Genomic DNA, 24,581 nt, shown 5'->3' with positions numbered 1-24,581 from the left:
CTTCTCTCACTGTGCCTCTCCTATATCTTCTGTACAAGAACTGCCCCACACTGCAGTGAAAGCATTGTATTCTGAAGGACTCTGTGGAAAGGCTGGTACAGTATGAGCAGGAAGAATAGCTCCCACCAGAGGGGAGAGACAGCGGGCACTGCTACGCAAAAAATAGTAAAGGCTGGACTGTGCTGAATACAAAAAATCCTTTATTGAATCATGGATAAAAGACGAGGAACAGCCCCCCCTGCAGCTCTAACGCGTTTCACCCACTTAGGGCTTTGTCCTCCTCTTTTATCCATGATTCAATAAAGGATTTTTTGTATTCAGCACAGTCCAGCCTTTACTATTTTTTGTGTAGTAGTGCCCGATGTCTCTCCCCTCTGATGGGAGCTATTCTTCCTGCGTTACTACACAGCTAGAAGCACGCCATTCCGGAAGGATTCAAGATCTCAGTGAGTAATTTCAATACTACGTTGGAGCTTCCCCAGGTGAACTGGTTTCATTTAATGCAGGACTTTTATGTATGGGGTCCGGGGTGGGTTCAAGGACTTCCCCCGGTCAACCCTTCTTTGTCAGCGCCAGACCACTTCCCAACTAGGGGTTAATTTATCAAATAAGCTCAACTTTACTATGCTTCTGAATCCTAATACCAGATGTAGCAAAAATATTTAAAAAGTTTATCATGTACTGTTAGATTGTACGCTCTGTAGCACCTGTCAATTGAGGGGACCGTGTGCCTCAATGTTCTCTCATGGTACAGTATGAGCACCTGTATGAGACATGTGAATGTGCTCATAGTGTTTTTATTTATCTTTGATGTGCAAAACCTGGAATCACTCCTACAACAGATCACTTATTTTCTCTGCTTCTGAATTAGGGGCCTGTGTATTAACAAGTGGGTCAGTGTTAGCATATTTTTTGTATTGAGTACTTATAAAGCATTTTTGTGCTAAAACTGTGCTCTGAAACACTTCCTACACTACATTTAAGGTGAAAACTAATGTATGTATGTATGTATATCTTTATTTATATTGCACCCAAAGTGTACTCAATGCTTTACAATGACAATACAATATAGGGAATTATAATACAATAGGTCAGACAATAGGAAAAGAAATCCCTGCCCGGGCCAGCTTACAATCTATGTGGTATACTGGGAAATTTACAGAGACAACAGGTGAGAGAAGAAGTGCAGTAAATGGCAGTGCTTGGCATGAGTGAATGTGGGACAATAGCCATGGGTTCAGGTTAGTTGCGTGCTTCATTTAAGTGGTGGGTTTCCAGGTTCATTTTTAAGGTGGCGAGAGAAGGTGCTTAGCATATACTGAGTGTGAGGGAGTTCCACAGATAAGGTGCAGTGAAGGAAAAGGGTTTAAGGATGAGAGAGAGCAATAGAGGTGAAAGGGTTGGAAAGGAGACAGTTATGAGTAGAGCGCAGAAGGTGAGCGGGGCATAGTGAGAGATCGATTCTGAAATGTAGGAAGGAGTACTTGAGTGGAGAGCCTTAAAGGTAAAAAGAAGAATTTTGTAGGTGATCTGAAATTTGATGGGAAACCAAGAGAGAAGATGAGTGGATACTGTTTGGGGAGAAAGGGAAATGTATTTTAGCAAGGAGGCCTGTTAGCAGTATGTTACAATAATCCAGATGGAGAGGATAAGGGCATGCATCAGAGTTTTAGCAGTAGAATGACAGAGGAAAGGAAACATCTTGCTAATATTACGGATGAAACAAATATTGGCCATGCATGTAAATGGAAAAAGAAATAAAAGAGTCAAATGTCAAATTTCACTCCTAGGCAACTTGCTTTGGTGACTGGATAGATGGTTGTACCATTTACTGTGATGAAAAAGGGGGTATTAGGCCAGATTTAGCGGTAAGTATAAGGAGTTCAGTTTTAGACATATTAAGTTTAAGGTGGAGTAGCGCCGGCCACGAGGATATAGCCAGGAGGCGATCTAAGACTTAGGACTGGGTTGCAAGAGTGAGAATAGGATAGATATACCTGTGTATCATCTGCATAGAGATGATACCTATAACCAAAATAATTGATGAAGTGATAGTGTGTAGACAAAGAAAAGGAAAGGTCCCAGAACAGAACCCTGAGGTACACCAACAGACAGATCAATAGAAGAAACGTCAACAACAGAGACAGAAAATATGAGATGGTAGTGGTATGATGAAAACCAGAATAGGGCTTGTTGTGGATACCAAAAGAGTTTAGATATGCAGGAGAAGAGAGTGATCGACAGTATCTAAAGCAGCTAAATGCTTGAATGCTTAAGCTTCAAACAAAGTATTGCAAGTAGCAGTTCATGCCAGCACCTGTGCCTACATACAAATGTAAATCCACTCTAAGCTCCTCCATTTGTTCTATAAATCCCTAATATTGTTGCAGATCAATGCAGCAATACAAGAAACTTCCATGCTAGTCCCTGATTCCCATTTGATTTGCTCCCTCTATTATTTTCTATAACATACCTTATTTTACTTGACAAAATATGTCCAAATAGTCTAATAAAAAAAATGAGTGGATTGAAAACTCAAAAAGAACAATCTGAATCCCCTTGAAACAATTTGTAGAGAACCAAAATATTAGAGTATGAGAAACGTTGATACATTTTGATCCTTGTCATATTCAGAACATGACTGGTCTTTTAGTTTTTAATGACAACATTATTAATGTGTACACTTAGTTTAAAGAAGAAAAGAAAAAAATATTACGTTTTTAAAACAATTTTTATTTGTAATGTAACTGTAAATTTGTCAGCCTAAAGCTCATTTTTTCAACAACTTTCAAGATATTGCTAATTAATATTTTCTGTGTAACACATACAAAATGATGCTTAGTCATGTCCACAGAGAGCCATCAGAACAGTTTCATAGTCACCTTTGGCTTCCTCCTACAAAATAAAAACAGAATAAAATATAAGGAGGAGTAGCAAATAAAATGTATTTCTGAGAAATTATTCAAATCATCCTAAAGTACAATTTGTTTCTCGCATGCATCACCTAATATTGCATTTAAATCGGATTAGATTTTGCCTTTAATGTGCTGTCAAACATCTAATATCAGGTTCTAAGCTTATAGTAAGTGAACCTGTTAGTACAGGAAGAGCTTGCAATGCCTTGCAAAAATAATTGCAACTTTTTAATCAGGTTTAAAGCATCTTCAATTTTTTATAGTTTTTAGGTTATGGTCATTTATACTCTGTCATTCTAAATGCTGTATTGTGCAGACTGTTTTAAAAGGCACAGGCAATAAAGCTCAGTTCATTAATACTCAGGGATTGAGCATATGTATAAAATCTTACACACTTCTGCTTTTCCAGATTGGTACCATTTTTTTACAGTGGGTTAAAGTCGCATAGTGCAGGTAAAGAAGAGATTTGTGAGGTCTTGAAAGCTGCTATTCAGCTATACTTATAAGGAACTATCCAGATGGGCTTTTAAAAGCATACGACAAACCTAAACTTCTCCAAGTCAACTTCAGCTACCAGAATTCTTCACTACACCATACTGTATGACATTAAGAGCATAAACAATAAAACAAACCATGATCGCTTCACGGAGGTTTTTGCCATAGAGTTGCTTAAACTGAGCTTTGATTTCTTTCATGTCAGATTCAGAGCGTGAGACCATCACTCTGTTGAGTGCTCGATTGCGAAACCCAGGACCCTGTTAAGAAAGTCATCAAACACTATAATAGGCTCTAGACTCAGTAAGAGGCACGTTTTGTATCCCATTCTGGAGTAATACAACATGTTGTTTGTCTAACAAAAATACCGCTGTTGTACTGTAGGAACACAAAACATCACTAGGAGAATTACATGCAGTTCAATGAGTATTTTCTTATTTTACATATTCTTTAAATGGTATGATGATGTCTATACTGTAAAACTAGTATTACTAAAACAGATCACAAGGAATTGATTGTCAATATTTGTATCACCCTAGGTAAAAGGGAATTATCTGTGTTTGTGTACATCAACTACTTTATACAAATTATACATCATTATTTTGTTATGGATAACACCCAAATATCCTCTCTCTTTCATCTGATTCTCTATCTTGCAAAATTACTGATCAATGGCATCATACTTGACTGATTTTTGTCCTTTTTAAATACACTCATTTTTGAAAGCTGGCATTTTGTAAGCCTTACAAATTTGCACACCTATACAGTGTCTGCCCATAAATTCAGATATCACCCACAAAAAAATAAAATATTGCTATAGGCAATTGACTGTACATCAATTCACAAGTACAGATTACTATTGCATGGATAATTTAGAAAAAGTAGAAATGGCCAGGAAATGTAGAATAGGACAAATTGAAACAAAGTATTCCTGATACTGAATTTTTTCAAAATGGTTAAATGTTAGTGGAATATACTGAATAAATGTGCGCTAATGAAAGATTTAGTCGTCCGTACAGTATATAACAATTATCCTACTATGTAGTCATTAGCAATTTTAATATGTCTAACATGCATTTTCCCTTTACACTCTGCTCAGTGTCTGATCTCTGAATGTATTCAGTCACAAGGCTAATAGCGGAGACACAGCACCTTATTGGTCCATTCCTCACATTCACACCAACAGGACTTGCCACAGTTAGTCATCTTTGTTAAATAGCCTCTCAGTGCACTCTTGTTTTAATGGTATTGGCATTTTCATTTTTTTTAAATACACAAATCACAACCATATTAATTGATTTTTTTGTAAGTTAGTGTAAAAACATAATTGCATTTCACTTATTTTAAACACATTGCTTTAATATGTCTCCACATGTATCTTTCTTTTGGCATGTCCGCATCATGTTATATTAGGGAATTGGTTCAAAATACCTTCATTGCTAAGCTCAGCTTTTCAGCAAAGAAACCTGGTTTGTTTACAGCATATTTCACTAAAAATCAAAGAGGTACAAGTTAGGTGTTTTATGTTGCAATTTAAGAAGCATATTCCTTGCCACCTTATATTGAATCTGTTCTGCTCTGCAAGGCATCTCTCTCTTTTATTTTGTTATGATTTAGAACCCCAGATATCAATACTCAAAATAATATGATGGGTTGTTTATATATATATATATATATATACACACACACAGTGGTTGACAAATCACCAAAAAATATACTCGCCACACAAAAAAATCTACTCGCCACCTAGTACCAAACGTGTGCTGCTTGGGCCAATATTTACTCGCCCGGGGGTTAAATCCACTCGCCCGGGGCGAGCAAATGTATAGGTTTGTCGAACACTGTATATATATATATATATATATATATATATATATATATATATATATATATATATATATCTGGCTGTGCTTAAAGCTGTGACCATGCAGAAAGCTTCAGCCTATAGGGAAACATGTTCAAAATGGGTTTGAAGCAAAAAGTGGCACTGTGTGCTCATTTGCATGTCATTTCCCAGAATCCCTTGCTGCAGTGGAAGTGCTGTGTGCTGGGTGCTAATGGTGAAAGGTGGGGTTGCAGACCTGCCTAAGACATGCATATGAGCATACAGTTATATTTCCATTTGTTGTATGCTTTGCTGCGGAGGGTTTTTGTCTCTTTTTTTACTCACCATAACTTAACCGTGTGTGTGTGTGTGTGTGTGTGTGTGTGTGTGTGTGTGTGTGTGTGTGTGTGTGTGTGTGTGTGTGTGTGTGTGTGTGTGTGTGTGTGTGTGTGTGTGTGTGTGTGTGTGTGTATATATATATATATATATATATATATATATACTGTAGTGATATAATGACCTGGTGCTTATGTCATAAAAAATAATAAAGCATACATTGCCAGCAAAGGTAAGGAGACAGCAGCACTTAGAAGGTATAAGTAGCTATAAACTGTATTAAAGAAACTTGCACATATATCCAACATATCACTCCGCTGAACAGGACCTTCCTCAGAGGGGTGCAACATGTAAGTGACATCTAAAGACTTATATACCCACCACCTAAGTGCTGAAAACACACCCACTAATTAAAAACAGCCAATCCATGCGAAGAAACAGCTAATTATTATATGCAGCACAGATGTGAAACAGACAGAGTAATGCATTGCCATTGGAGTATGTGTGTTCATGTGATCAAGCATTGGAGTATGTATGATCATGTGATCAAGCCCAGGAGCAGCGTACATGGTCTCCTTGACTGCAGGAGGAGTATATATATATATACACATATATATTATTTTTATTGTTTTTTTTTAAAGTAAAATAAGTTACAATAATAGATATTAGGTGCTTTTTGTTAGTCTTCATCTGATAAATGAATATTCAGGGGCCTCAACGCCTTTAAATTAGTCCTTTGTCTGAAACTCAATTTATTTTGCTTTTATTTATAGAGGCACCCCTCGCGACATTATATATTTAAAAGTAAAATAGGTTTGAAATAGGGAGTCTCTGAAGCTGAACCGCAAAAAGCTCCAGGGTCTCCTTGGTTCCCGAGATACTTACCTTGGAAGGGCATAACGTTAGAAGCCCAGAAGGGGCTAGTTGGGGCTATTGAAATGGCATCTTTAAATGTCCCGCGTCCTGCAGGACAATAGGAATCTGTGACATAATCCCTTGCGGCTTCCTATTGGACCACATGATGTGGGACATTTAAACTGAGTAGAGATAATGGCACCCCCTTCCAAGGTAAGCATCGTGGGAAGCAGTGGATCCCTGAAGCTGAAATCAATGTGGTTCATCTCCACTGACCTCCTGCATCAAAACTATATAAAAAAAATAAACATAATATGTCGCCACATGCTCATCTTAATAATAGTTATAGGTAGTCTATAAATCTGGCAAATGGTGTAAATAATGTTACACTATACACTGTACTCTGAAAATATACATTCCATCTAGAATTGGTTAAAACAACATCTGATCTGGAATTAATCCAAAATCAAATTTCTTATTTACAATTAATTTACAAACAAGTACATTACTTTAGAAATTATTTTTCAGACAATTATATGAGGGTATGTTAGCAGAGTCACAAACATTATTTATAAAACAAATTATTTAGCATTCTTCTCTATTGAATAATGCTACAAATATTGTCATTCTTGGTGTATGATACATACCGATAGCTACCAAGCAGGTCTCAATGTCTCCTTTCATTTGCAGATCCAGTGCCTTGCTCATATCATGTTTACTGTAAGTGGCGTACCTTTCAAACACTGAAGAAATACATTAAGCGGCTATAAAACTGAAATTGTAGTACTATGTTGTGTAGTTGCTATCAATGTTTAATCAGACCACTCATAAATAATACAGCAAAAGATCAGAATAACAATGACACTGAACAAATAAAGCATATTTTTTAAAGCAATCACACAAACGTATTTTGCTATAAAGAGTGTATCAATGTTTGATTTTGTTTATATAGAATTACCTCCCAAAGCCTGGATCCGCAGAAGGGTGCTAAGCTTTAGCATGCCTTACCTCGCAATCATATGGGAGTAAAAACGTGCTAAATGTTAGCACAATTTTGTGGATCTGGGCCTGTGTGTCATTTCCTCACTTGCATTATGGTATATATATATATATATATATATATATATATATATATATATATATATATATATATATATATATATATATATATATATATATATATATATATATATATATATATATAAAATAAAAATATTGTTGCAAGTGTAAGGAGGGCCGCCGACAGATTTTCCTGGGGGAAAAGTACTAGAGTTATGACCAGGGCCCCACACCCACCTCATGTCGGCGGTCTTGTCAGCCCATTTCACACCTGATGAGGCCCCCTCTCCTATTTCCCCCACTCTTTCCATGTATTTTTCTCCCCACGTCTCACTCTTACCCCCTCTCTTCCTCACACACTCCCCCTTTCACCTCCTCTCTTCTCTCACTCTCCCCCTCCATTAATTAACCCACTCTCACTCTATCCCGTTCCCTCAATCCCCCCTCCTCACACTTATTTCCACCCTCCCCGGGCCCCAAACACAACCCCCCCCCCACAAAATACATACAAACCCCCCAATACAAAAAAAACCACTCCCCAAATACATACAACACCACCTAAATACATACACATAAAAAAAAACATGTAAACCCCCACCCACCACCCAAATTAATTAATCCAATTGGATAAAATGCGGGTGGATTTTTAAGAATCCAATTCATGGATTCCGCAATCTGTTGGCGGAATCCCCAAAAAAGTAGGAAAGACAAATCACCCTTTTTGAGACTTATTTGTAGAAGTCCGTGGACCAAAGGAACCGGCCGATTGGAGGCGGATCCAAATGTGCAAAAACAGTTTGCCTATCTCTACATACCAGTAAATTCCAAAAAACAAATACAAAACGTCTTTGATGTTAGAATCAAAACCCAAAATGTATTTAGAACCTAATTCAGGCCAAGTGCCCAACGCGTTTAAAACTTGCGGTATTCTTGATTTATCTTTTTATAATTATTTGACATTTTTAGGTATATTACTTTGGTTTCTTAAATGTTGTCATACTTATTTTAAACATGCTTCATTATGCTACTTCAGCATGTTCCTTGTTATTTTTTAGGGGTTTTACCATACTTTAGTAAAAATCCAAAACTAAAACCAAACAAATTGAATTTGGGAAAACTATAACGAACACCAAAACATTCACCTTTTTATAACCAAAACACGAATGAAAGTGTCAAGCCTTAGTAATAGTGATTCTTCATTACAGACAATATAATGTAAAACAAATATAATCACTGCGCTTCTCCGTATAAGGAGCATGCAGCTAGTGAAGGAATTGGCCATACAAATGTGCAAAACAAATAGTGAATCCCTGCGCTTCTCCCTTAGGGATAGCAATCAATGGGGAATATATATATATATATATATATATATATATATATATATATATATATATATATATATATATATATATATATTCCCCATTGATAGCAATCCCTAAGGGGATAGCAATCAATGGGGAATATATATATATATATATATATATATATATATATATATATATATATATATATATATATATTCCCCATTGATTGCTATCCCTACGGGAGAAGCGCAGGGATTCACTATTTGTTTCAGACAATATAATGTCTATGTGCCAATATAATGAAGTTATATCTATAATCAGACAACTTACTAAGGTTTATGAATCAAACTACATGCGCAATATAATCCAGCAATGGTTTACTATTTCATCGGTTAGCATGTACAAAAATGTAAGAAACTTTCTTATCCAGACTCTTATAGTTGCAAATCTCTTAGGCGAAAAGATTTACCTGTCACCTTCATTCATGAGAAAAAAATCAAAAATACATAAATTGTTACAAATAATAATAACTTTTCCTATTGCATTATATATACCCTGTACACATTTACAAAGTACAGCTCAACCACGTTATAACACGAATCCGCTTACTGCGCAATGCAAACGTGGCTCCCAATTTTCATATTTATGAATACTTTACAACACGATTATTGGTGTCTAAAATACTTTATTCTACAATGCATACAATTGTACATTATTTCAAACGCGATCCACTTATAACGCGATGTGATTCTTTGGACCCCAAGCACAGCGTTATAAAGGGATTGAGCTGTATAGTGCAAACAAAGTATATTGATTGTCTTGCAGCCATTAGTCTACAATTAGTACTGTGTTATATCTTATGTTGCTTACCTTTATTAAGTTGTGGAAAACTTCTAGAAGTCAAAATGTTAATGAATACAGCAACGTCGGCTTTTTTGTTCTTTTCTCCAGCTTCATATAAAGCCTAAGTTCAATTAAGAGATTAGTATGTATTTAAAACACATATATATATATATATATATATATATGTGTTATTTACCATGCGAGATAGAGAAATCGAGATTGTACATACAGTATTCACTAAAAGAATGCCAAACACATAGACTATCCTGCCAGCAGAGGGCAGACTACTGTAGTTATGCCAAATTGTTCAATTCTATTTGTATATCCACATGTTATCATGTTGGCATCAAAACTGCAAAAGTTTCATACAGTAGTATGCCGAGGACATTTGAAAACAGACAGGAACTCATCTAATAGTCGGTTGCCCCTTTCCCTCCTGGCTGATCTGTATTAAATTATTTAGCAAAGCATTGGAGGCACCAAGATGTTTAGATATAAAAATAGTTTCTTACCTTTGCATCCTTGTCTGCAAGGTCATTATTTACATAGGCATCTTCGCTGCGTTCCCCCTGAAATGAATGCGGTGTGTTTAGTGTTATGGCCTATTTATCATTATTGGTCATTCATTTAAGTAGCATATAGTAGAACATAAATAATGATGTGGTGGTCATAAAAATAAGCATGGCGTGGCGTGGCCACGGTCTGTCTGGCACTTCCACAGCATGTGACCGCTCTTCACAGCAATCCCAGCATTAGGTTTCTGGTCTGGCAATGGCGCCTGATGTGACAGGAAGGGAGCGGGTCTCAGTGTGGTGTTTCTGTTTGGTGGTTTTGTTTGAATGCTTTTCACATGAATTTTGACAACTATTTAAATGAATGAATTATCATAAATCAACTAAATTTTCCTGATTTGCACTTACCAGCATATTAATACATTTCTGAACATAATCCATACCTACTGATCTACAATTTGTGGGCAAATATCTTTGAAATCTACAGTATGTTACACAGTGTCCCAGCTGCATCATCATTGCCAAAAACCGCACTATATTTATCAAAAGCATTTATCAAAGGATTGCTTTTAATAGGAATCCCCTTTGCTGATATATCTGGTAATCAAATGTCACCTCCAGACGTGCTGCTAGGTGACTTTGATAAATACACCATGTCATGAAAATGTAAAAAGGTATAAATATCAGTGAAATATGTCAGTGGAGCCAAATCTCACACTCTGTACATTCTATTATGTAGAAAGGTGACTATACCTTCAACAGGGCAAGCAAAGCTTTTTGAAAATCTCCAGATGTGTCTCCAGTGATATCCTTTTCAAGGTCAGTTTTAAATTCTATTGGACAATAATAAAAAAATAAGACAAAATGAAGAGGCCATTTGTTAAAGATATTATTTGTTTCACAAACCTGCAACAAATACCAATCAAATAAACAACCTTAAGAGTAATGAAAGTTGTGATCTACTGCAGAATGTAAAGAACTAGCTGAAGGTACTCGGTGCTGCACGGAATTCTAAAAAGACAGCTTTATCCCTCCCCTCCTCTGCTCACCCATCCAACGCCCCTCATCTCTCTCCTCCAATAACTTTCCATTAATACCTTATGGTGTCTCCAAGTATTTCCGCCTCTCTCTGCTTCTCCAGCATTTTTTAATTAAAGAAGGTAATTGGCATCTGCCAACTGACTTCCTCTCTTTCTTTCTACATCTTCTTTCTGTGCAAATGTCATAGCTATCTCACTCTCTTTATCTGCCACCAGGCTATGTGCTTTATGATGTCAACAGTATGATTTCACATGCCAGATACATAGCCTACCAGGTACAGCACAAAGTGGCTGGCTTGCTTGAGAAATTGTAATAACTCATACAAGTAAATATAGAATGTATCCAATTGTATCCAAATATAGACAAAAACCTGCCCCTTTATCTCAGGAACCATCATGCTAAATGTGGTTACAATATGTTAAGAGGTGTCCAAATGCATAGGGAACAGACACACAATGTTTCTAAATATATAGTAGAACAGGGAAAAAGAATACTGACAAAGGAAAAAATTGAAAACAGAAATTTACTAGAACTGGATTGTGTGCTGGAGTCTTTACATTTTTAATTACCTGCTCACGAAAACTGAAAAAATAAGTATCTTAATTGATATATTCGATTCTTATGAGAAATGAACTGAAATACCTGCAATTGTTTAAATACAGACAATTATTAGACAAAACAGCCTGTCACTATTGCTTTTATAGAAGAAACAATGGGCTTTTGTTTTTATTGATTCATTAATCTTGTGGACTTGTCAGAAGATTTTTCACCACAGTCTCCCTATTGATGTTTGAAAAATGTATACAGATTGAGTGGAAACCCTTATTCAACTTATTTTAAAGTATTAAAGTAGTAAAGTTAGTGTTTTCCACAACGTAAATCTTGCAGGTTTGTTTTTCAGTGAATATTGTATTTATATGTTTAATACACTATGGTTATTGAAATACCTTCCTTGTAGACTTTCTTAATTTGTTTGATCTCTTGGTTCGATCTTGATACCAAAATCTCAATGAGGCAATCCTCATCTGTTCCAGCTCCCTATAGGAAAACGAATAAGACTTTCTTAAACACATTTTTTGATTATCAATTTTAATTGTGGAAGAATAAACATTAAACTGTTGGAATACATGAAATATTTATGTAGCCCAAATTATTGAATCACTCACTTTTTTCTTTTTCTGGTTGTGAATTTAGGAATCCTGTTACCTGATAATTTTTAATGGACCAAAATATCAATTATACAAGGTTGTCTTGTACATTAGATTTTGGGCAGCAGAGGGTCTCTTCATCAGAATGATAAATGCAATATCAGGTTACTTAGTAGGTTGCCTATGCAAATAATAAGTAGGATATTCAGTGGGAATTCATCTGTGTAAGTCTTTTTCTTACAGTCAATAACATCTAGGCATTGCTTCTTGATCTCAGTAGCTCATTATGGAAAATTACTCTCCATTTTAAGAGAACAAAATCTTTAATGAGGGATTCACCAGCACAAGCTAACCATCTCTACAGATGTGCAAATTATTCAACTGTATATTAAGATCAGGTGAATGTTGGTGGTTTTTGTCCAGCCTTGTCCTCAAACTCATTAAAGTTGGCTACAAAAATAGGTCACTGCAATTTGACTTTTTTTTTTAAACTAAAACTGTAAAAAAAAAAAAAAAATTATAATAATAAACCTGGCTGCAATTTATTATTTTGTGACAAATAATATGTTCACCTAAGATTTCCAAAGAGTTAGGGGCAAAGGCAGTGATTTTGTCATGGCAACGTGTGTCAAATGATGCAATATAATTTGACGCCGAGTTCTTGGAGTGGGGGAGCGCAAACTCTGTGGCTGTCGGGCAGGGGTGCACAGCTCTAGAAGTTTGCGCACCCCTGCTATATGCAATGACTTAACCAGTTGCTACCCTCTAGCTAGAGTAGGGGTGTCAACTTCAAACCTTAAGTTCTTCGACTGAGCCACTGATTGAGCCAACTGTGCCGAAGCAGGGATATCCTGAAAACCTGACATGTTGGTGATCCTTGAGGACTAAAGTGCCACCCCTGAGCTAGAATCATTTATGGAATAGGGAGCAACAAACTAGCAAACAGATAACAACTGACAATCTGTACCATTTGCCTGGAGATTCATGCCATTGTTACCAAAAGTGAAAGGAATAATCCCTTTTCTGCAAAGCAATCTACTCTAATATCCTCTAGCTGCAAATATGTTGACAAACTCTGTCAGTGCTTCAACCAAATTTGTATTTTATATTCAAATTGTATCAATACAGTACATACTGTACATACCTTTGTGGCATGTTTAAGCTCCTGGGCATCAAACTGGGCTGGGGTTTTCAGCAAGTCCAAAATAACTTCTTTAAGTTGACCAGAAGTTACTTTTTTCAGGGCTTCATCCAGAGGCTTGAATAAAAAAGTATTATTTTCAGGTAGTGTTCCATGTTCCACTCCATGTTTAGTCCAATGAACAATGACAACAAAAATGTTACCACAATCATTTCTATATGCAAACTTTCCTAAAAGAATGAAGCTATAAAGTTGCATTATGTGTTATTTACCATTATACAATGGCTAAAGTTACCTTGTTTGAGATACTAGGAGGTAACAGTTTCCATGCGGAACAGTATTATCAGGAGCGTTACATCCTCTCAGGGATACATTGTTATGTGTTAATGCAGCACCAGTGTTCTTACAGTCCTAATGTAAAAAGTGGTAAAGGCTTAGGGGGTAGTTCTATATTGTCCGAAGTAGCCATCTTGGCTGCTTGTGGGCACAAATCCCCATTGATTTTCAGCCGAAAATAGCCAGAAAAGCGGCTTTGTGCAATATAGAATAAGGCCCTTATCCTTGAAAAACATTAAGATCCAAATTTACTGAATGGTGCTGTCTTAGCGCATATTTAAGGTTCAACTGCAGGGGTATATTTGACAAAATCAGAGTATACATGCAGTATTACCTTGCCTGTTGCCTTCTGATAGGCATCCTTGATCAGCTGGCGTTGTTCATTGGTTCTTTTAGTCAAAATGTCAATGATGGTTCCTTCATCTAAAAAATAAAATGACATATAATAAGAAATCTGCATGAATAAAAATACCACATAGAACACTTTTTATATTGCTGACAAAATAAATGTAAGCAACCCAACATTTTTATTTGAAAGGACCGTCAAAATAAATAATTTATTTGATTCGGTTAAAAAAAGGGGGGGGAATTTTTTTCAATATACTGTATAGCATGGAGATTGTACACAGCACTATACATATAATTGTGCAGGTACTGTCCAAAAGAGCCTACAATATAAATTGTGGTGACCGAGACCATATTGATAAAACGACTTGCCCAATGTCACAAGTAGAGATATGCAAATGTCTCACAATTCACTTCTCTAGCGTTTGTGTGTTTTCATTAAGAAAAGTCATTGGGAATATTTACATGTAAAAATGTTCGCCTGTTCGATCTCAAAAGTTTGCAAACAGACGCATATATACAGTTAGTGCTGCTCCAGCTATTTCAGCATTGCTTGCTTCCTGGAATGTTGAAGAAATCAGTTGTTTTTTTCGCAGATACCGTAACTGCTGGTGCAGGGCCCTTAAAGATTGGTTGGGGGCCTGTTGTTCAGGATTGTCCTCTTCTGTATAGTGGAGCGGGCAGTAACGGTAACCTGAAGAAAACTCATAATGAGAGCTCACTAACAAGCACATTAGTATGTGCTTGCGCATGATATATTAATAACCTATACCAAGAACAGTGTCAATTCAATATTTGCATGTTTCAAATTAGTTGATTGTGGACTGCACCTTTATTCACTGATACCTACCTAAAATATTTCTGCCATTTATTTACTGGAAATAAAGTTGATTGTTTGAGAAACTGGGATAAGGCAATAGCCTATCCAACAACGAATATTTAAGAGATAAATACATGAGGCTGTAAGTTGTTGCATGCAGCAATATCTACTTGATACAATGAAAACCTACTATGATAACTCAACTTTAATGCACTATTGATGAAGTCAGTTGATTTACTGTACAGTGTTTTTTGAGCCAAGAAATGCCTTATAGTATACTAATACACTGTATATCTCAGCATCTTACCTTTTTCTTTGATGGCCTTGTCCAATGCACTGACATCTGCAGAAGGATCAAATACTGGACGTGGTTTAGAGTCTGGCCCAGCATTTACTTGTTGTGTTTGCTAAGGATGTAAATGTATGTTATTAACTCAATGAGCATGCATCATGTCCCATATGCTATTCAAATAATGCAACAGGAAGCACTGATTTGTAAAGTCATATTTGTATAGTTAACTTATACAGTATGCATATATATTAAAAAATATATATATATGCCATCTTTCATAAATCCTGGGAAATTCTACTGATAAAACATTACATTTTTTATCATGTCATGAACAAGCAGAAAGGGGTTGAATTGTAGGAATAACAAACTCATAACTGAGCGTTAATCGTTAGTCATTTCGCAAACTAATTTGATTCCATCAAACAAAGTAAAAATTATCACAAAAGTAAAATATAATTTTTTCCTGTAAAGCATGATTTACTTTTGATACTATTAGACTGGATAATTGGCTTTATACAATGCTGTATTTATGTAACAGATAGTCTTTTTAAGATGTGTTGGCATAGAGGTTTTTATTATCATCCTACTATTCTTTAGACAAGCAATATGCCAAGTGCTTCTAATTGTCTTTAAAAAAAAATGTCATTACATCTTATGCCATTATTTTCCCGACTGTAGTTAAGTTGGGTGTTATTTCTAAACTTGGCAACTAGTTAGAAGTCTGTCATAAATAATGTTTAAGGTATGCGCAAAGTACATTTTTCTGAAGAGAGAAGAATGCAATAGTTTTCTTTCATGTTTTATTTTGTAACAGTTGCAGTCTTACAGTATTGCTCTGCTGGCTCTGCTGGACCTGATGGCTCTGATGGCTCTGATGGCTCTGCTGGCTCTGCTGGCACTCTTGGTAAGGCTTGGTCTGCTGGCACTCCTGGGAAGGCTTGATCTGCTGGCACTCCTGGGAAGGCTTGGTCTGCTGGCACTCCTGGGAAGGCTTGGTCTGCTGGCACTCCTTAGGAGGCTTGGTCTGCTGGCACTCCTGGGAAGGCTTGGTCTGCTGGCACTCCTGGGAAGGCTTGGTCTGCTGGCACTCCTGGGAAGGCTTGGTCTGCTGGCACTCCTGGGAAGGCTTGGTCTGCTGGCAGGCCAGTAGCATCTGTTGAACTATAGAAGTGGTTGTTTGTTGCTCCATGTTTCTAAAATAACAATTGAAACAGATTAGTATGCACATTTTCGTATCTATTTTCTATAGCTTACATATTTTGGTTTCTGTGGTTTTGTTTTGATATGACACTGGCTTAATGTACTATATTTCATGCCTTTATTACAACAGCAACCTGTACACAGGATAACAGACATGGAATAATACTTTTTAACTGGTGTGAGTCAAAGATCATATGTCTTTGGTACTCTCTCGGCTATGCATTATACTGAGGCATCTTACCTACAGCTAGCCTCTTGCTTCAGATAAAAAACCATCACTACAGCCTAAACCCTAACCTGTCAGCAATAAAAACAATTGTAATTCATTTTTTATTGTAATTACAAAGCATAAATAATAGTTAAACAACATACTGTTTGTATAATAATGGTGCCAACAATTTTGTTCCATTTTCTTTTTAACAGGAGTTATCATAAGAGCAAAGAGAAATATATATGTAAAGACTATTAATAATGACTGAGCAACTGGATAAAACATAATTTTAACTGTTTGTTTTAGAAAAGCAGTGAGTTTTTCCATAGTCATAATTTCCTCGATTCCCTGTATCACTACTCGTTGGGATGAGGTTAAATGACTCTTCCATGCTGCTGAGATTGAACATCTAGCTCCTGTTAGTATGTTTGATATGTCTTCCAATGTGATGGTCTATAGATTCTACTGCCTTAGCTAATAGGTATAGTAGTGGGTATAGAGGTATTGTGATCTTCATTGTATATTTTACAAGTTTTTGAATCATTAGCCATTATTTTTGTATTGTTTGTCATAGCAACCAAATATGGGCCATATCTCCAATTTTTCCACATGTACTCCAGCATAGTTCTGAGGTTTTTGGGAAAATCTAGTGCAATCTTTGAGGAGTTACGTACAAAAGAAATATCATTTTGTAAATATTCTCCTTTGTAGTCATACAGATTGATGTTTTTGAAACATTATCCCAAGTGTCTTCTCAATCTTCATTTGTTATGTCAAAATTTAGTTCACCCACCCACCTTCTCATATACTGTATAGGTGGGGGGACATTTCCCTGTGTGTTATTAATTCTGAATACACTTTGGTGATCAAGTCTTTCTGATATTTCCCATGTCAACACATCCTTTCAAAATTAGTTGAGCCTGGGAATTCCAAATTGGGTGATATCTTTTGGATATAATTTCTTATCTAAAGGTGGAAAAATAGCTCTGATCTGGGTAATTTATACATGGAACATATTTCTTTAAATTAAGCATAATTCCTCTAATTATTAAGTCTCCCATATCTATGATGTTTTAATCTCTCCAGGATCTGAGTACTTTAGTGTCACATCCTGGAGGGAAACTTGGATTATCAAAGATAGGGGTAATTGGGACGGTGTAGACCATACTTTATATTTGAATTTAGTTTGGCTCCAAACCAATAATGAATATTTCATTACACTGAATGTGGGTCCTTGTTGCTTAGTGCATCCACCTGTATCAGTCCAAAGATAAGAGAGCAAATTCCATGGTTTATGGGACTCCATTGCTACCCAACAATAGAGTTTTGAGTTAGCCTCCCACATAATAATTAGACATAATTGGTCTACAAGTTAATATCCTTTAACATCTGGTACTGCAAGGCCACCTCTCGATTTGGGAGTCATCATAACAGCTCTGGCTACCCTTGATTTTTTTCCCTTGCCAGATAAATTGAAATATTCAATTCTGTATATCTTTTCTATCTTTGGCAGGGATGCGGATAGGAAGAGTCTGGAGATAGTATAAAATTCTCGGAAGAATGATCATCTTTACCGATGTGATTCGGCCTAACGAAGATATTTGGTAGAGGTTCCAGCTTTTCAAATCTCTTTTCATTTGGTTAAATAGGGCTGGATAATTGCAGTTGTAGAGGATATTGTAGGAATTAGCTATATTGAAAAAGATATTGTAGATCATTTTCCCGTCGTCTAAAGTTAATGTTTAGTAGTATAAGTTTTATGTCATGTTGAGGAAGGGTCAAATTCAATGCTTTTGATGTATCTCTATTTATTTTGTATCCCGAGAGTTTACCAAATCTGTGAGAGTGGCTTGCAAGTTTGGGAATGACGTCAGAGGGGTTGCAATGGTCAAAATTATATCATCTGCAAACAATGACGTTGTACATTTCTTACTCTTTATATCTGGATTAGATCTAATTGTGGACGCTAGTGGTATACTTGGTATTTCTCAGTTAAAAAAATGAATAATGACAAAACAAGACAGAACCTGCTCAGCAGTGCATTCATGTCTCATACATGTATGCTTCAGAAATCTTCTACAGTCATCAAGATTTTGGGAGTGGACATACAAATTAATAAACTTTCACACAAACTCTTTGGTCCATATTATCTAGGCAGTGCTCAACTATGACACTTTACATCACCATACCACACCTTACTGTCCATTAACTTGAGTCTTACATCACCATAAGATGCCTTATTGCTTTGCACAGCTTAATAGTAAAGCATCTTGAAATGTGCTTTGTTTTTAAATCCTACTACAGTACTTACTGTTTAAAAATGGGAGAAAAAAAATGGGCAAAACTACTTTCTTAACCAACATAACAATGGTCCCACATGTACACTGGCGACACACTTTATTCGAGCTCGGCTAGTCCCAAGAATTCGGGTATACCCGGGTGTATTGAGGTTTGTGACTGTTTTCTGCCCGAGTGCATTGAGGTATTTTCCATGCAGGGATTGAAGCATTTTATTCCCGCTGGCTGCAATACTGCACAGTATATATATATATACTGCATTACAATTCATGAATTTATGCCATCTGGTAGACACGCGAAGCATTGCAGCCTATTAAATCCTAATCATTATCATTTAACAGATCAGCCGCCCATCAGCCAGGCATGAACCCAGGCTGGGAAGGCAAACGCAACGGGGCTTGTCAGAGGTGAGGAGCGGCGCATTCCAGGTATCTGCCAGGTACATACTGGGTATTTGCTCGAATAAAGTGTGTCGGTGCAGTATCCTGTTGTTGGTCATTTGTTAAATTAAGAAGCTTTTAGTGTGGAGACAGACCAAGCTCAATTTGTCCAAAATGACAGGAACAGCATTAGTAAATTGCATACGGCAAATGATAGCAGATTTAGCGAGCTATTTGGCATTTATAAAACTTGTCACATTAGAACATTTTAGCCTTTTTTTTTTAACCTGCTAATTTTAATGCTCAATTTCTCACACTGAAATTGCAACTTATTTGCAAAAGTACAATGGCTTTAGGGAGAAGTAGTATTTTCATAGTTACATCACTGTTGTGTTACCCACATCCAGACACTTACCCAGGGCTCTTCCAAGGTCTAGATGGGTGTAGCATTAAATTTCTCTTCTCGCTTTCTCAACTTGAGCTAAAGAGTAGAACGATTTTCATGATCTGGACATACTTAACGTCATATTATTGGCAGATAACTCAATGTTATGCTATAATAATGACGTTAAGTCTATGCAAATGAGATGTCGTTTTGGACTGTTTTTGCCTATAATTAGCTTTGAGTATACCATGTTAACTCCGCGAACGTAACTTACTATTTTTGGTAACGTCCCGTTGTGAGCCCTGATTTAACATCTTCCTGTGCCACTGTCACCAAAGCAAAATATATTATAAGCTCTATAAGACAGAGACTTGTATATGAAAAATATCCACATATTTTTCTACTTACACTGCAGTGCAATATAATAATAAATATAGTAGAAAACAATAGCATATGCCTGAGCTATTTCTCGTGAGCATACACCCGCAGATAGTCTCACTGACAACAGCTACATCTACCCAAGCCTGCTCTTTAGAGTTTTCACTAAACAGTCATGACCATACAACAGAGAAAGAAATAGATGTGCTGAACACGCAGTGAAGCAAAAACAACACCATTAATCAGATGCTACGAAACAAACTGAACCAGTGAAAAAGAATACAATGATGGATCTACAATACATAGATAAAGCATATGGAGATGTGGTAGCTGCTCGCATATTCTGCCCAGTGCTCCCTCTAACGTTTAATGCTTTGAGTATCATGCACTGTTCATTTGCCTACTCTCTACATTGAGCGATGTTCTATAAAACAAAGGGAAAGTGGACCTTGGCACTCCAGATAATTTACTGGTGGTTTGTTTTTAATATAGTGAAAGTTTTAAGACTTTTAGAAAAAGCCTCTCGTACCCCCCAAATGTAGCATATGTTGTATTGGTGTTGTGATTATTAGCATGCAGATGACAACTGTAATGTGCTGACCAAGAAAATGTTTATTTCTAGATGAAAAATAACGGGGAATTTTGATGTAATAAAGGCCCATTGGGACCATTAATTCATTAAACAGCAATCGTGCCGATCAGGGCACTATCGTACTGAATCTATCATTTAAGTCATTCAACCGTGATATTGCCAATTGGGCCACTATCACACAGAGACTCCCATTAGAGTAAATGCTCTGATAGTGCCCTGATTGGCTGGAACTATCAAAATTTAATTAATAACCCTCACTGAATCTGAATAGAGCATGAAAGAAAGAAAAAAAATGTTTTACTCCTCCTAATGTAATTTATTCTGCCTTGTTCACTTGACAAGGTGCTCTGCGTAGCACAAAACATGTTGGTAGGATAATGCCTTGCCAGTTTTCCCTTCATGACAATTAAACATTTTATGGATAACGCACTTTCCTTCTAAATCCTTTTTTTTTATATTTCCGGTTGTGCTCTGCCATTTCTCTCTTCTACTGCATGAAATCATTTATAGTAGATAAGAGAAATTACATAGTAGATAAGGTTGAAAAAAGACGTACGTCCATCAAGTTCAACCTATGCTAAATTTAGACAACAGATACTTTATCCTACATCTATACTTACTTATTGATCCAGAGGAAGGCAAACAAAAAACCCCATTAAGGGGGAAAATAAATTCCTTCCTGACTCCAAGAATTGGCAATCGGATTAATCTCTGGATCAACATCCTTCCCATGTTTACTTATTTGGTATATCCCTGTAAACCTTTCCTTTCTAAAAAGATGTCCAACCTTTTTTTGAACAAATCTATTGTATCTGCCATCACAGTTTCCATGGGTCATAAATTCCACATTTTAACTGCCCTTACTGTAAAGAACCCTTTCCTTTGTTGCTTGTGAAATCTCCTTTCCTCCAACCTTAAGGGATGCCCCCGAGTCCTTTGTACTGCCCGTGGGATGAATAGTTCTTTTGAAAGCTTTGTGTTGTCCCTGAATATATTTCCTAAATCCTTCTCCATCAAGGATTCCCCCAATTTATCCCATTTAATTTTTTAAGTCGCCTGTTTATTCTTGCATCCCAAATGCATAACCTTACATTTATCTGTAATAAACCTCATCTGCCATTTCCTTGCCCACGTTTCCAGTCTCTCCAAGTCCTTCTGAAGAGAAATTAAATCCTGCTCTGATTCTACTACTTTACGCAATTTAGTATCATCAGCAAAGATGGAGACTTTGCTCTCGATGCCAACCTCAAGGTCATTAATAAACAAGTTAAAAAGCAGGGGTCCCAGTACCGATCTCTGAGCTACTGCACTCACGACTTTAGCCCAACCTGAAAAAGTTCCATTTATGTTAGTTTGATGCAGATAAATGTTAGCACTTTGAACATTAACGACAGTGCATAATTTATTGCTTTCCTCCTCTTGATTGACAAAACTATAATTTAAGAAATGGCAAGTACTCAAAGTTTTGTTAATTGATTTCCTTTCTGAATACTTGATTTAATGTCAATAAGAGAAGCAAAAATAAGTGTTCAACAGTTTTTTGACAATATTTTGCTGGGATTTTGCAAACGTCAGTAAGTAGCAGTATCTAAGGGCCACGTGACCTTGCACATTGACTTTTAATGCTGGGCACAAACAATACAAAGCTTGCTATTTTCGCAAAAAAAAAAAGCCAATTTTGCCAGATTTGCCAACTTCAGTGAAAAATGTTAACATATTAATTTCAAATTTATTTTTATGAATTCGTTTTGGAGGTTAACCTTCTTTCATCCAGACAGCTGTATGGCTACTACAATATCATGCATATTCAATCAAAGTCATTATACAAAGAAAAAACTCTAACCTGTAAACATTTTCTTAATAAAGTTTCGACATCATTGTTCTTGTTATGCTTCCAAACTTTGGGAAACACCCATGGGATGGGTTTTAGTGCCTGTTTAGACTTCTTTTAAAATAACGAGTTATGCTGGTTAGGCATATACTGCTGGTCTATTGTCACATTAATAGGCTAATTAAACAAGTAAGACATTCACACAACTTGGATTCAACTCAGAAGCATTCTTTGAAATTCTCTATTCATGCTTTAGGGTGAGGTTCCACCATGTTGTGCAATATAATTTTAAGAGGTTTTAAGCAATACTGTAACCTAATACTGTATAATTACTTTTATTACTCAATATACCTTATTTCCATCACCTTTTTTCTTGGTAATAACTAATTACACATGGTTTATTGGGAAATGAATCATAAGATTCTACCAAACACACATTTATCCATCATAACGCTTACACCTGTAAAACAATTATTCTAGTAAGCTATAACAGGTTTGGTATTTCCCATTTTGTATATTCATATGACACTAACCAATAATTTAAGAATGAAATATTACGCCATAGGTAATATAGAAAACTTATCTATTCAAAAGCACTTTTTTTTATTTTTGAGAAGAACAAGCATTCAGATGTAACAAGTTGCATTTGGCACAGAATATTCCAGAGTTTTCACAGGATTCAACAGCAATTTTGGTGCAGAAAATCACCACGCATAAAGCACCAGAGGTTACAATAAAGCCTGCTATGTTTTTTTTAAATAAACTGGGTGAACTTATGGTTTTGCAAATTAAAACATTTGCCAAGTATTGCAAACATTCCCTGTTTATTTTCATTTTTTTTCCCCTACTTAAAAAAAAAAAAAAACAACCATAACCAAAACCAATTCAATTCCATCAAAAATAAAACATGAACATTTTTTGGAACCAAAAATAAAACACTTGTGAAAAGGTCCACCCTTATTTACCATAATAGTCAGGATTGCATATTTAGGAATACTGTATTCTAACTCCTCATTGGATTCCTTTATATTTTGTTTCATACAGGTACAGTATAGCAGACATTATTGCAACCAATGTACTTCCACTGTAATTAACTCATACATTATTTTCTGTGTTGGTTTTTGAGTTAACATCCGCTAGTGTAGTATGGTCTGATTTGATCATGCCAATTTAATATTTGTAATCTCAGAAGAGGGCATTCAAATACTGTATTTTTGACTGATAGCAGGAAATAATGTATGTTTTCAAACTGCTTTGAGACCAGATATCAGTTGAAGATGCATATATGACCTAACCCTTCATTGTTACCTCTAATTATAATCCTCTTTTCAATCCTACAATATGGTTTATCAAGTTTACAAATTTTGAAGGACACAAAGGCAAATAATTATCAATTTTTAAAAAAATAAACAGTTCTGTTTAGTCATCTCTAAAATACAAATCACACCAAAACTCCTTTAACGTTTTTCTTCGGTTTACTTCTTTAAGGAAAAAGTCAAATATATGTTTTTCACATAAAAACGGTGATTCTACTTAGAATGTACAACATCTACTTTAAGCAAGCAGAGATCATTTAGAAATTATACAAGTACTGCTCAAAACTACACAGGACTATCAAATATGCAAAGAAATCTACCTAAGGAAGAAAAAAAAAAACATACCTCTTCTGTGATAATGGTGTGTTGTCTTCTTGTTGAGAAGCTAAGCAATACAAGCAGACACACAAGACCTGTGATTTTTATAGAATTGTCATGGACCACACCTACAGTATGAATCAAACCAAGGAAAATAAATGATGACAGCTCTGATAATTGGCATGTTCCATATTATAGTCACAGCTCTGCCAATCCATGTATCCAACATTAATGAAAAATAAATTAACATGAGCTAATGTAATTGTAGAAATGTTTGGTAATAGTGGGAAATAGTTCTAATTATATATATTTTTACAGTTATGTAGTGTTTATTTGAGGTCATGATTATGGTTTTTGATTGTTGTGTTTTTCTGTTAACAATTGACAAATTCTAAAGGTGAAACA

General features: G+C 35.9%; 1 protein-coding gene across 1 annotated transcript; it reads right to left on the bottom strand.

Moving 5' to 3' along the window:
- Window positions 1-2,712: 2,712 nt before the first annotated feature.
- On the bottom strand, window positions 2,713-24,345 carry LOC142493727 (annexin A1-like). The gene is made up of 13 exons (XM_075598248.1): window positions 24,204-24,345; window positions 16,094-16,460; window positions 15,283-15,382; window positions 14,145-14,233; window positions 13,478-13,591; window positions 12,133-12,223; window positions 10,898-10,977; window positions 10,145-10,201; window positions 9,660-9,753; window positions 7,074-7,169; window positions 4,842-4,900; window positions 3,548-3,670; window positions 2,713-2,895 (listed from the first exon to the last, which is right to left on the bottom strand). The coding sequence occupies exons 2-13, from the start codon at window positions 16,454-16,456 to the stop codon at window positions 2,839-2,841; spliced, it is 1,323 nt and encodes a 440-aa protein (XP_075454363.1). The 5' UTR covers window positions 16,457-16,460; window positions 24,204-24,345; the 3' UTR covers window positions 2,713-2,838.
- Window positions 24,346-24,581: the final 236 nt, after the last annotated feature.

This window comes from Ascaphus truei, chromosome 1, assembly GCF_040206685.1.
Source record: "Ascaphus truei isolate aAscTru1 chromosome 1, aAscTru1.hap1, whole genome shotgun sequence".
NCBI classification, from domain to species: Eukaryota; Metazoa; Chordata; class Amphibia; order Anura; family Ascaphidae; genus Ascaphus; species Ascaphus truei.
This window is presented reverse-complemented; position numbering and strand designations above follow the sequence as displayed.